We start from the raw sequence: 14,275 nt of genomic DNA, 5'->3' as shown, positions 1-14,275 counted from the left end.
ACAGTTGTAAAAGTAATTCACTCATTTCCCAGTGCCTTTTTAATTATATGCGTGATGCCTTAGTAAGGCATCATGTGCACAGCCATATCAGGCAAAATGAAAGCTTAATCTGTTTTCAGGAGACAGCTAGTGCACTTCCCTGCTGTAGAAATGATCCGGCATGTAGGAAATCACCGCTCCCGCTCCTTGGTGATTTAATGGGAGCAGAGCCCACTCGGTCCCTGCATCCCTTGTAAGACGCCCTGCTCCACCAAACCTTGTGCTGTGTTTGAGTAGCGCTCCCTACGCGGCATAACCAGCAGACAGTTTCACTTAGACAAAACTAACTCAGGAGCAGGAGGAGTATCACAAAATGTGCCGTTAAAAGGAAACAAAAAAAAAAAAAAAAGAAAAGGTAAAAAAAAAAGGAAGTGGAGAAGTGTTCGGGGAGGAAGCGTTCGATGCAGGACTGCAGGACTGTCTCAGGTTTCTCGTTTCCTAGGAACGTAGTAACTTCCCTGTGGGTAGTTTGTGGGCGGTGTTTTTGAATATATGCTAATTCAGCTCCCCTGACAGGGAGAGGAGCCGTGTCCCGGTGCCACAGCTCTCCTGACAGCCGGCAGTGGCGAGCGGCTGCTGCCGCGCCAGGCCATGGGCTGGTGCTTGTGACAGAGCCACTCGCCCTCCCGGCAGTGTCACAGCAGCGGGGCCGGCATGTGCCTATGACCATGGAGATGACGGACTCGGGCAGCGTGGTGCTGACAGCCTACCATCCCCACAGCCCGGCCAGGATCCCGGGCATGGAGCAGAGCTTTGTACAGGACATCCCCCCCAGCCATTCGCCCACCAGCAGGTAAAGCCTGAGGGATGGGGACCGGTGCCGTGCCCTGATGTTTTGCCAGTGTTGGACGTGTGTGTTGCTGGCTGTGTGTCAGCCTGAGAGCATTTGCCGAGTGCTCGGACACTTCAGAGCACTTTGCTCTCGGCACATTTCTTGCGCCCGCCGGGGAAGTCATTCAGCCCAGGGTTGGGACGGGGGAAACAGGAGTGCTTATTTTAAATCTTGTAAGTCAACAGATCAGGCCAGTTTCCTGCCCAGGATGCTGTACAAGACCATCCCCTCGTAAAAAGGCACGTGAATCAGGCTTCTGCTCAGGTCCTCTAGGAGTGTATTGCCAAAAAGTGAGGCGGTGGGACTGGCTAAGCTTGGCGCTCAGAAAGTTGATTCTGGCTTTGGTTTAGAGGATTATTTAATTCCTTCTCTGTTCGCTCACCAGGTCAGAACCGACCCGTGTGCTTTTTTCTGTGAAGTTGAGATTGCTGCTTTGCACACCCGCATACACACAATGGGAGACTGCATCGTTAAAGTCTTAGTCTAAATAAGAAAATTCCTTCGTGTTGCAGGAAACTAAGTATTGTCTTAATTAATGCAGTCGTGTGTATGTTTACCTTCCTGCCTTGTAAGAATGCATGTACTTGCACAGTTCAAAACCAAGCGGTTTGAGCAGTTTCAGTATTTTAGAAAATCTGATCTTTCTCCTAAACATACATGTCTGAGTTTTGCAATTTTCTCCAAAAGAAGTGGTATAAAAGTTCATGCTGTAAAAAGTTGAAGAAAGTAGGAAATCTTGCATTATGGCTTGATTGAGAAAATAAGAACTAAAGTCTAAGGAAACAGCAGATGACATTATCCCCACGAATTAAGTCTGTGTCTTCTCTTGATAAAAATAATGATATTTACTTCATATTGTTTATTTATAGCCCAATAGCTATTTTGTTTTCAATGTCATTATTTAGATTAGCTGCATCATCCTGTTCCTTGTGTGTTTCCCTGGCTGTCTCATAAAGATAACTCCTTTGTTCTGTTAAACTGCTGTTTGAGCGCAGTACCAAAATACATAATTACATGTTGAGAAAAGAAACAGAGTCTGGGCTTTTAGACGCAGTAAGAATGGCATTTGCTACTCAAAGCAGGGAGCAGTGGTTTGGCATTGGGTTACAGGGAAGCATGCAGTTTCTTCCCCTAGGAAGAGCACTGAACTCAATCTCCCTTTAAGTTTGTGAGCAACAGAGATGTGGTGTTTTGCTGTTTTTCTTTTATATGTGCTAATTGTTTTAAAATGCATTTGAAACTTAAGCTCAGAGTATATGAGGGTTTAAATCACACACATAAATCACATGCATATCACCTACAAAAAGCAGAAGTGCCAATTACAGTTCCTGAAAGTAAAAAGCTAAAGCGGATCCTGACATTTTGATGAAGAACATGTTTTGGAAGCTCCTGCCATGAGGCAAAGCCGTGTGTCTCTCCATGTCTACATATGCATACGATTTTGGTGCTGTCTCCCCTTTCTTGTCCTCAACTTCCTGCAGCTGTCTAATAGCAATAGCCAAATTCTGCCATATGGGCAGTCAGTGGCTGGCTGAGTTTCCAAAGCCTGTTCAAGAGAGGGATTTTATTAACCCAGCATGAAGTCCTCTGGAATGCAGAACCCATGAAGGCAAATGCACTGAGTGTTTTAGCAAATGGTAAAGTAGGCTCTGGCTTAATCCCTATTTCATCTTCTAAGAGCTCTTTCCTGGACTGCATTTTCTGTATAGTTTCCTCTGCAGCCATCCTAATGCAAGAAGTTTTATTATAGATTCTGTCTGGTGTTCCTTGATCCCTAAGGCAGCTACCCACACTATGACATGCTAACTCCTTAACTCTTAAGGAAAATTATTCAAAAAAGCATGAAAAGAACAGATGTGTCACCTGGTTTTTGTTTGATAACAAAAACAGTTGGTACTCAGAACTTGATTTTCCTCTGAAGTCAGATGCTTAAGTTACATGTAGCTCTAATGAAGTCCGTACTTGAGATGTTTATCCATGAGAATAGAATCTCTCTTGGACATTAGCCTTTGATTTGATAAACTGCTGACCAGTTCTCTCTCAGCTTAGGAATCAAGATACTTCATTTTCCTTCCTCTCCTCATAACATTTTGCTTGCTTTAGAGTGATGCACTCTATGTCAGAATATCTCCACTCACCAGAGCCAGGCTTGGAGGTGTCTTCCAGCTGTTTTCTCTTGCAAAAACTTACTCTTTGAAAACCTTCTAAGCAGAGTTTTCTCACAAAAAGTGGAACCTAATGCAACTTCAGCCAGCATTTAACTGCACCACACCCCACCATTTAAAAAGACATTGATAAAAACAGAAGGAAATATTTAAGTAACAATCATAAGCCCCTAAACAAATGAGTAATCTTAAACACTCTTGACAATCCAGACACACATCTGAGAAGCCCATGTACATGAAAGGTTAGACCAGTAGATGCATCAGACCACTTGGACTCACGTCCATGCACAGCTCTCGCAGGGCCAACCAGGCTGGCATCCTGTGCGCATTTCTAAAATACACTGACAGCATCAGGGTCAGCGTGAAGTACAGCAGCTGCAAGGATTTTCATTCATAAGCCCAGTGGGTATATAACCCATCATAAGTTAGGGGATAGCAGCTGGTGGGCTGTAAGGAGAACAGGAGAAAATTTGCTTTGGTTGCTCTGAATGGAGGTGCATCAGTGTGCAGTGAAGGATGGAGAATTCATAGAAGTAATGAAGAGGAGAGTAGAATGAAAGTTTGGCTGCATAGTGATGCCATCACCAATTTGCAAAGGAGAATTCTAGCTTCCAAATTTACTGTTGGATAGCATCAATAAAATGGTTAAGAAAAGGGACCACAGATTCCACCCATCCTCCAAAACGAGTTCATTGAGGGACTAAAGACAGTGATACTTAAATATCTTTGCCTCAGTTATCCATATAGTTCAATTCTATCTTCCGCCATTTGTTGCATCTTGAAGACTTATTTTACCAGTTCTGTACGTGGGCTGGGGTGAGCCCTGAAAACTGCACTGTTGGGTTTCCTAGAGCTCCAGGAAAACCTTCCTTTAATTCTGCTCATGCAACTAGCAAGTTCTTTTTCCATTTCTCTCATGGGATATTAAGGTCTCTTTCCTTAGCTTGCCATCTGCTTTTATGTGCATTTTATATGCATTTATATTACTCATATCTTTTTTCTTTTATTTATTGTTTGTGAGAATGAGGTGTTGGGGAAATCTCTGTTTTGTTTGCTTGGCAGTCAGGCTAGCTCTAAAGCATACAAGTATAGTGGGAAAGATTCCTGTTCTTGTGGCAACCCCATTACTGTTTTTTAATCCCATTTATTAGAAAACAGATGTCACAAGTACCAGTACAAAAGAACCCAAAATATCACACTATCCCTGTCAATACAGATCCTGTCTCAGTGCAAAGGTGAAAGTGCTGATTTATATTACATAATGGTCAGCTTTGGCATCCTCGTTTCAGAGAATGAAAGACTTTGTAGTTGTGCACAAATACTGCTCCTGGATTATATAGAGGAAAAGTGGGGCCATGGCCATATGTCTTCCTCACATCCCCTTTCTATCCTGTTAGGAGTAGCTAGGAGGAGTTATTCCTGTGCTCAAAGGAAACAGGCATGACCTCTATGCCAAATGGCCAGTGAGCCCTCTAAGGTAATTAAGCAATTAGGGGAAGACAAAGCATTCCTAAGTGAGTCATGCTCCCGCTTTCCTTGACTCCAGTATGATAATTAGTGAGTTCCTCAGCCTGTTTGCTACCAGCACATCAACCAGCAAAGAACCCATTTTCACTGCAGTGAGTGGCTGTCACTTATGTGTGCATGAAATAAGAAGGGAAAGAAAAAGCAGGTTCATGGGGTTTGTTCCTGCAGAATGGGGTGAGAGCAGCTTTTAAAGTGCACATCAAGCTTTCTATACATGGAATAACCTTCTCAATCAATAATCATGCAAAGAGCAGCATATATACTACCAAACCGAGGAGCTTCCTACGTAGGTAAAGGACAAAGTAGATGTTAGCACCACTGATCTACACAGCCAAGAGTCCCTCTCACCTTCTTCCCTAGTCAACTGCAAGTCTGGTACTTCCAGTTGTTTCAGAGAAATGCCTTCCCAATCCCTTTGTATTCGGCATGTCTCCTTCCTCCTGCTGTCAGGGGAGTGACTTTCAGGCAGACATCACTAAATGGTAGAGTCAAAAAAAGAACAGGAATAATTCCTATATTGGTTGAAAGATACTGTGTGGATTGAGTTACCTGCTGGCAACTTCCAGGATCCTGCTCTCCAAGCCTAAGACTTGCAGATTTGGAGCTGATAGTCAAGTCATTACACTGGACAAGAATGACACCAGATTGTTTTGTAGGATTCATTCCTCCTTGTCAGCCCCAAGATACTACATATTTATGTCAAGGTGAGGTAAAGTGTCCCGAAATAATTCCCTGGAAGGAATACAACTGAAGGAAGAGTGTTTATGCACCAAAATTTGTCTTGTGACAGGAGGAGCTATGTCAACTGTTCAGGTTTTATCTCAACAGAAGCAGATTTTATCACACAAAAGCAAGGTCTGTATGCCCCGAGGCTGGGTGATCTGGGTTGGATTTCTGTCAGTGCTGATTGAGCAGCTCCCCTGCTCAGTTGTACACAAGGGATGTCAAGAATGTCTTCTTAGTGATGCAGGATAAACAACCTTAACTATTTTGGATGTTTATCTCACTCTATCATAAACTTCCCCAGAAGACAAAATAAAAATCTGGCTCCTTTTCCACAGTAAATCTTGACATGACTTGGACCTTCTGCAGTAACTTGGACTCCGAAACTATGAATTTAGAATTTTAAAATGTACTAAAAGTTGTGTAGAAAATCCCACAAATCAGTAGCCAAGAAGAGTCAGCATTGGCACCAGCTGGGCAAAAAATAAATTTTGTGGAAAAAAATAACCCTTTTTACAACTTACAGAAGTTTTCTAAATACGATTTTTAAAGTATATTTTTATAGATGCTAAGAATGATAATTCTTAATAAAATATTTAGCAGGAGGATGCATATAAATAAGTCAGACAATAGTAGATACGCTTTTCCTGTAGGTTTTAGAAATACTTACAGCACATCCTCTGGGAGCCACACTGAGGAATGTAGTATTTATAGCCAGCTCCTCATGTTATGGTTGAAACTAGAGTTGGCTTCTCTGGTTTCTTTTTAGTTTGGTGCTCCTGCTGCTCTCCCTGGTACCTCCATATGTAGAGCTAATGAAGAACATCTGGCGCTGTTCCTTTGATCATTTTGTTTGGTTGAGCATTTAGCCAGCTGCCCCATTCATTTTTAACTAAGTCACTTATCTCTGATTACATGAGGATTGGAGCTGCCTGCAAGAAACCAAAGAGAAGGACCTGAGAGCCCTGCATGCCCTACACAGACATGTTCAGATTGCATCTGGCAGCCTGAAAGCACAGGCATAAAAAACTCCCAGGAATCCACAACCTTAGTGTTACTTTGGTTCAGGAGATCATCGTAATTCCGTGCAAACGTGTGGAAAATGTGCAGAGGTGGCAACTGCAAGACACAGCTATGGAGTACTAGTAAAAGTACTTAGCTAGAACAGTATCTGAAAAGCATCTGGATAGCGCTGTACAAATATAGAATCACATCCTGAACCAGTGTGGGGTATCCACAGCAAACAGTCAAGCTAACATCCTGGATTTTGGCTAACCGCAGAAGAGCAACCCTTTGACCCCCTCCAGTGCTTAGCTCCAGCAGGCCAGGCAGCACAGCAGAGCAAGCCCAGCTGGCAGCACATCTGCCAGAAAGGCAGGACCATGCGCTGTGAAGCCTTCAGGTACCTCCACGGTGGGTGCATTGAAAGAGCACAGGAGAGGTACCCAGAGAATCGTGCCCAGAGTCACATCCCAAGGTGGTGACTGAAGTTAGGCATCCTACCTGGTATTTTGGCCTTCCTTTTCCTGCCTCCTACTTTCTCTCTCAGTGGAAATTGACTCACACCACCCTGATCTCCCAAGTCCTGTCTGAGTGCTAGGGACTCAGAACAGGAAGACAAAAAAAGAATACATGGGGGTGGGAAGAAGAGGGAGCAAAGGAGCACAGGAGAAGGACTATATTCCTATATATTACCTGATTCTCATCCTTGTGTGCAAATAAAAGGATCTGGAGTCAGAAAAGAAATAACTCACAAATGTTGTTTTGTAGTTGGGCAGTTTACAGCTGGGCCTCAAATCCCACCAGACACATGGGTTTTGGAATGGCATTTAGGTAGAGATTTTGAAGTCAAAACATGAAATGGTTTAAAAGACATGTTTGAAAAAGTGCCCTATTACCCTGAAGGACTATTTCAGCAGAGATCAGCAGAAGTGCTTGAGTTGGCATGCCTTGTAATTAATGCGAGGAAAAGACTGATGATGTGTGAGGGATTCCTCATTTCTGTAATTCATTTCTTCTCCTACCATATCTTAACTTTCCAGACACTGTCAGAGTCTCTGAGGAGAGTGGAATAAACACTGGAGCAGGGAGCCTTTTATCAGCTTGTTCATTTAAAGACAGTTATGTGTCTTACTTAGGATGCTGGATGTAATACTCAGCTACTGTAAGTCTGTGTGATTTTCAGATGCATAAAATCATCCAGTTTAGGATGTACATATGCTGTTTAGGCAGAAGGCAGCTGAACAAAGGAGAGACAGAAATCTCTGCTACTCAGTATTGCTGTTAATGAATTTCCACCTGAGGACTATACAAGCCTTTTTTTAAAAGCTCTTGGTTGCAGAAGGTCCTCTGAGCAGATGATGAGCAAAATAATGACCATAAGGCTTTTTGTGGAGGGTAGAAGAGCCCTACCAGAGAGAGACAGAGGAGAACAAGTGTATACCAGAGAGAGACAGAGGAGAACAGATATCAGATGTGGAAGTCCAGCTGTGTTGACATCATTTACCAGATGAAAGACAAGTAAAGCAAGAGACGAGCCAGGGAACTGTGTTTTAAACACCTGTGCATGAAACCTCAGGATGTCAGACATCAGGTCACTCTCACAGTTTACTAGCAGAGATGGAAGAAGCTCTAGAGCTGTAAGTCTTCATATTTTACTAGAGCTAATAAAAAAATCCCTAGCTTCCAAATGTTCAGACTTGAGAAGGGCATAATAAATGTATAAAGGCCTGAATTTGACTCATGGAATCGTAGGTTCCTTGCTAACTACACTCCTGCAGAGTCTGCAGATGGCCAGACTCTGAGTTAGTCAATGCAAAGTACAGGTATGGCAGTGGAGAGCCTCCTCACCCTCAGTTTCTCTTTCTCTTGCTAATGAAAACTCAGAACAAAATAACACCCAACCTTGTTATTTGGCCCAGTGATGATCATACCTAGTGGGCAAGAGGGAATTTAGAAGTGATTTCGTGCATAGTGCATTTTTAAGGTTAACCTTAGTATAAGAACAAGAACTGGATAGTTATAGCATGAATTAGTCTTTTTTTTAATTCTAATTTTAAAAAAAGGTCAATTATAAATCATGCAGGGAAACATCAAGTGGGCTATGAGCGTTGTTTATACATGTGGACTGAGTTAATGGACACTTAGGTGTAGTAATGGAGGTTTTTTCAAGTCATCAGAACTCACATCTTTTTGTCAATAACTTTGCTTACAGGGCATGATCTGATTATGCTATCTCCTGTCTCAGGTCAGGCTGACTTCTTCAACAGCATTCTTGAAGAATAGGACATCAGTATGAAGTCTTAGATAATTAAAACATAACGGTGACTAGGCCTATCTTCTTTTTGCAATACTTCCCTCCTTTACTCAAAAATATTTTGAAAACTTGAGTTCTAAATATTTGTATGGATGTATCAGAGATTATTATAAAATCTTTGGTGTAAATACAGGTGAAACATGGAGCAGGGAAGCCTAGGGCCTTAGGGCATTCTCTGAAGTTGTTTTCCAGGCTTGGCTGTCCTTGGCCATTTCTGGGCCAGATGGTGCCCATATCATGCATGTGCAAGGAAGTGAAAGGAAACAGTGAGTTTTTCCTGATGAACAGAGACAAGGGAAGCCTTTGTACTCAAGCTGCAGCAGGATTTCACATTGCAAGTGCTCACTTTTGGAGAGAGGGTAGGAAGAAGGAAGCCAGGACAGCCTTCCAAGCAAAGGAAAGAACTCTTTTAAATACATGGGAACCTTTTGTCACCTGCTGAAACAATAGTGTCTGCCTCATGTAAGGTCCTTCTTACATCTGCCACTCAGAGGTTGCATTTCACTGTAAGCTCCAGTGATCTGCTTCAATCCTTTGATGCTGTCTTGCTTTCTTGCTTTCTTCCCTCCTTTCTTTCAATTAGAAAAAGCAATTAACCCATGAGAATCTAGCATTACTGGTAATGTGAATTTTCTGGAAGTATTCATTTATTCTAATTTACCTGTGTGTGTAAAATATATGCAAGACCATAGATGGAGCATGAATCTTAAAGTTACCCACATGTCATTGACGATTCAGAGTATGTGGCTAACGGAATTACATGTTCCAAAAGTCAAATATTAACTGGAATTTTCTTCAAGCATATTTGTTTAAGCCATCTGTTACCTCTGACAAAGAGTAGCAATTAAAAATAAACAAACAAGAGAACCTACTACATCAATTTTTGAAAAGCCTTTTTCATCATACGGGACCTCCATATTCTGTGTTTACGAAGCACACCACATATTTTTGGGAGAGACATTGATTCTGCAACTATTTTGTGTGGTCAAAATGCATTTCACCCTTAATGGGCTCCATCTCTTATGCCTTTTTTTAACTACTGAACTTGTTGTATAAGATTTAGCTAGCCCTGCCCTGAAGTTAACTGTGCCACACTCAACAATGCAGTAAGATCACGCAAACCAAACCAGCTTGCTTCAGTCTACATGAACACAAGTAAATCTGCAGTTAATTGCCTTACATGTCATGCAACAATGAGTCACTAGTTTTAAGTAATCGTCCATTTGCACATGGAGTTTATTGTCATAGGATGTCCTTGGAGGATCATTTTCTCTTTCCAGATTCAAACATGGGGTATGATATTCATGTGGATAACAAGGATGCCTATAATTAACACTATTAGTGCTAACAAGAATTCTAAAAGATACAGTTAAGTTGTAATTTTCAGAGGTTATCTTCTCCTACTTACATGAAACTTACTGAAGTAAGAGAGATGTGTATTGCTTTTTTATTTCACAGTCTTGTTTTTTTTTGCTCTCAGACACAGGACACTGGATTTTGTGCACTACAGTATTTAAGGCCCAGCTGTGATATCTGTATTCTACTGAACATCTGCATTACAGGCAAAAAAGAACCAAATAAAGCAATGAAAAAAAAATGTAAAACCAAAGAGGTTCAATCTGACATCATATGGTTTAACAGCAAGGTAATAAATCCATGGCTTTAGTGGATATCAAGATTACCACATAATGATTGCACACACAGGAATTCAGAACATACTTTTATGGGGTGGCTGCAAGCAAATCTGACCTCCCTCTGCCTGTGTCCAGGAGCTGTATGGCCACGTTAGCACAGAGCTTTGCCCAAGCCAAAAAACAGCCATGGTGACGTGCTACCTCAGCTGCAGCGCTTCTGGCCCTGGGGAGCCTGTGTCCAGCCCACTGACACGACTGTAGGAAACTTGAGGGCTGGAATTCAAAGTGTTTAAACTAATGCTTCAGGACTGATAAGGTTAAAAAAAAAAAGGGTATGTGTTTTTCTGAACAGGCCACTCTGCTGATTAATAGGTTAGGCTGGGTATTTTCAGGTTTAGGTACATAAACAAGTATAAAGTTACACCGCATTTTTCTCAAATACGTTGCGTCCTAGAGGGGAAGCTTTACTCAACTTACTTGAACCATAGCAGAATATCTTGTTCTTTTGTGCAAATCAGGTTCCTACCAGGGAAAAGAGCATGAAAAAGGAGTGCTGCTTGTGATATTCTTAGAAAATCTTATTGACAACAGTATGAAAGTATTCATCATCTGAATCTCCAGCAGAACAATCAAGGGTACAGCAGGGTTCCAGAGCTAGTTCTGATGAATAAATTTAAAGAAGATTATACATTTTTGTTAGGTTAGATTTTTTCCCTTTAACTTAGGTAATCCATCTGAAGAGTAGAGTTCTGATTTTCTGGAACAATAGACCTTAAAAAGTCTTTTCTTTCTTAAACAAGACGAAGGCCAGTCAGCATCTGAATATCTATTAGAATCTCCTTTCTAATTAAATTTCATCAGCTGGATCAGAAATATGATGATGTTCAGAAATTTCATTGATCCACATTCAAACACTGTAAATAAGGTTTATAACCTTTATTCTTCAGCTGTCAGTTCAGCCTTTGGTTTCTGAATCATTTCGTGGCATTGATCCAGTCCTTCCGTTACACCAAAAAAGACACTGACCACTGAAAAAGTGGGTGGAAAAACATCATTCAGCAGTCAGCTGGGTCTATCTGCTGAAAGTATGTCTGTAATTTTGTGAAGGAGATGGTGTTACTAAGAACAGATTGGTTTCTGAGACTGCCTTGAACCCAGCCAGCTGTAGTTAAACCCTCAAAGGCTGACAAAGTGCATTCCTAATTATATCAGTGGAGTGGATGGCTAGATTAAGTTACCTCCTTTGAGACTATTGGTGACAAGTTTCCATCACTGGGATAGATTTTATATTTCGTACAAACTAAGGGGACCTCAGGCTGTGCAACAATAGGAATGACCCAAATGCTGACATGATACACATCTGTGGGCCACCCTAAAGCCCACAAATAGCCATATCCCATGAATTCCCTGGACATAGCAATAACATTTGATAGACAACCTTTGAAGACTTTGAATAAATTCAAACTTAGTATGGGGTTCATCTTTGAAATGAAGTACAGCAGTTTGCACCGAGTACCATAAAAAACCAGGAAAATCATAAACAGTGGGAAGAGTTTTTCTGGTATCTTTAGAGAAAATACATATTTATGGCTTTGGCCATCTTCACAGGGTCTTAAAACATTCACTGACGTCAGTATACTTAAGCAACTGGTATAGCTGAAGATAATAAGCTCAGTATTTATTTTTCTGTACTTTTCTATGCTCTATATTTAGTTAAAAACGTAATACCACTTTTCTGTAATTTTTAACTACCTATAAAATGAATAATGCCCTATGATGTGATTATAGCAGACCAAACTTATCATTTCCTGAAGATCACTTGAAAGCAATGAGTAGATCTCAGGGATAAGCAATGAACAACACATCCTTACATACAGTGAGAGGAGTGACATATTCTTATAGAAGGGGAGGAAATCTCTTAATCTTCAATTTCAATTTTATATTTGATTAAAAGAGTTTGCTCACTTTGCAAGACTGCTGTTGTGCATTTTATGTTTGGGAGACATAAGGAAAATTCCTGTTTGCTTGAGCTGACATTTCTGCCACTGTTGTCCTTTCTCACACCTAAACCATGATATCTAAAGCCAGAGAGACAACGCAGTGCTCTGTACGTGACACCTGGAAAATCCTGTTTAGAGTGAGGTGCTATGATGGGCTGATCAGATAAGTCACTCTGGAGAAGAGTTTGTTTTTACTGTTGAACCGTGAAGGCTATAGAGAGCTGAATCTTTGGATTACAAATGTAATTGACATCTCACCACTCTGAAAGTCAGATCTAGAACTCCTCCTGGTGACAGTAGGCATTGGGCTTGCCTCTGAAGATGTTCTGTGTCAGCATTCTGCGACTAACTGTGCATCTTCAATACATGTTGCAGTTCTTTTTGTCATTTATCCTATTCATTCCATTCTCTTGTTTAGAAACTCCTAAATTCCACACAGGGATGAATCAGTTATTGAATTTCTCTGAAATTACATTTCTATTGAATCCACTTTGGACTTTGATGAAAAACAGTAAACTTAGCCAAAAGCTACTGAGCAACACAGGAAAGATAATTGAGTGTGGCAATTCTGTAATGGTCACTCATGATGGAAAAACTTAGCAAGTTCAATGGGATATTTTTCCTTTTAGATTCATCACAGTCACTTTTTTGGATGGCTCTCAGAGAAATATACTTACAAATGGAAATATCACAAGTTAGCACTGGACCCCAAAATCCAAACAAAACAATGAAGCAACACAGACTTTCCTTCCTATTCTGATTGCATCACTGGAACCACTGCCTAATAAGGGGATTTTGTTTGAAAAAACTTCCTTCTTTGTTTTTTTACAGTGCTGTGTGTCTGAATTCCTGTTCATTTGTATGCTTGATTAGCTGAAATCAAATACAATGATGCAGATCTCCAAGCAGCTATAAAAACTCAAAGTGACCGATACTAACAGAAAAAAAATATTCTACTTTGCAATCTTCATGACAATTGCTGTGCAGAAAGCAAAAGGGCTGATGCAAAATCATCTATGTGTTTTTCCTTCATCTTATTTTGTCTTTTTGTAAGAGAAGTTTGCTTTTTAGTGGACTTCAAATAGTCTTGTGAACAGGTAACAAAGGATGCACTGTTTGTGTCTCTGCCTCATACACAGCTGTCCTCTGGCCTGCAGCTTGAAAGAAACAACTAGATTTTAAGAAATTCTGTAAGTATTGGTTGTGGGATTTTTTTCTCCTACCTATGATAGTCTGTGTGCTTTTGGTATTACTTTTGACTTTTGCTGAGTTAGTCTTCTGTGGTTTTGGAATGAGTCCTGTAGATTTTAAGAACAGGGAAGGTATTTTGGTTTTTGTAGGTGATGATGTATCTTCTAGAAATTAATTTAATTGATTCTGATTATAGACATCAATTGAAATAAATAGAAATATCTATCTATATAATTTTTAAGTGTGTAAGATCAGAAGATTGGTGGAGATTTATGTCGTCTTATATGTATATTCAGAAAGTATATCTTATGTAAAGATAAAATTAAAAAAATACGTTGCGCATCCGAACCTTAACCAAGAAAATTTCCAATAATTAAAAGAATCTAAAGGAACTTAGGAAAGAACCTCAAAATTTAATGGTAAAGTGGCAATTAGTTAACAAAATAAGAAGTACATAAGTAAAAAAGAAAACATCCTAAGATCTACTTTAACAACTATCATGCAAATGCCTCTTGCTATGTAGTTGAGGGATTTTTTCACTTTTGCCTTGTTGTCAACAAAAACCTGGCTAGTCATTCTTTGAAAATGGGTAATATTTGACAGCATTAGAAGAGGTCTTGTGGCATAGATACACTTTTCCATTACTAAGTAGTAAAGTGAAGGATAGACTAAAACCATGATGAAAGTACATGAAAGCTCATGAGAATTCTTTAGCTGAAGCTTATTCTTGAATTTAGTGTTTTGTTTTGACGTGGTGGTTTACTTAAATTACTGATTTAATCATGCACTTTTTGAAATCAAAGTTGTTGAAAAGTTCTGTGATCGGATTATGTGGAAAAGAAAGCTTG

At 40.4% G+C, this 14,275-nt stretch overlaps 1 protein-coding gene across 4 annotated transcripts in view; it reads left to right on the top strand.

Moving 5' to 3' along the window:
• Window positions 1-528: 528 nt before the first annotated feature.
• ARHGAP28 (Rho GTPase activating protein 28) overlaps window positions 529-14,275 on the top strand; it is a 77,299-nt gene continuing 63,552 nt past the window's right edge. For 2 of the 4 annotated variants that reach the window (XM_048289307.1, XM_048289309.1), the window contains exon 1: window positions 560-832. In XM_048289307.1, coding sequence (XP_048145264.1) covers window positions 702-832 — 131 coding nt within the window. In that variant the 5' untranslated portion in view covers window positions 560-701. Of the gene's footprint in view, window positions 833-14,275 lie in introns of all 4 variants that reach the window. The other 2 variants (XM_048289313.1, XM_048289308.1) reach the window with 2 other exon arrangements.

This window comes from Corvus hawaiiensis, chromosome 30 (genome assembly GCF_020740725.1).
Source record: "Corvus hawaiiensis isolate bCorHaw1 chromosome 30, bCorHaw1.pri.cur, whole genome shotgun sequence".
In the NCBI taxonomy this organism is placed as follows: Eukaryota; Metazoa; Chordata; class Aves; order Passeriformes; family Corvidae; genus Corvus; species Corvus hawaiiensis.
The sequence above is the reverse complement of the archived record's forward strand: the minus strand, read 5'-3'. Positions and strand labels throughout refer to the sequence as shown.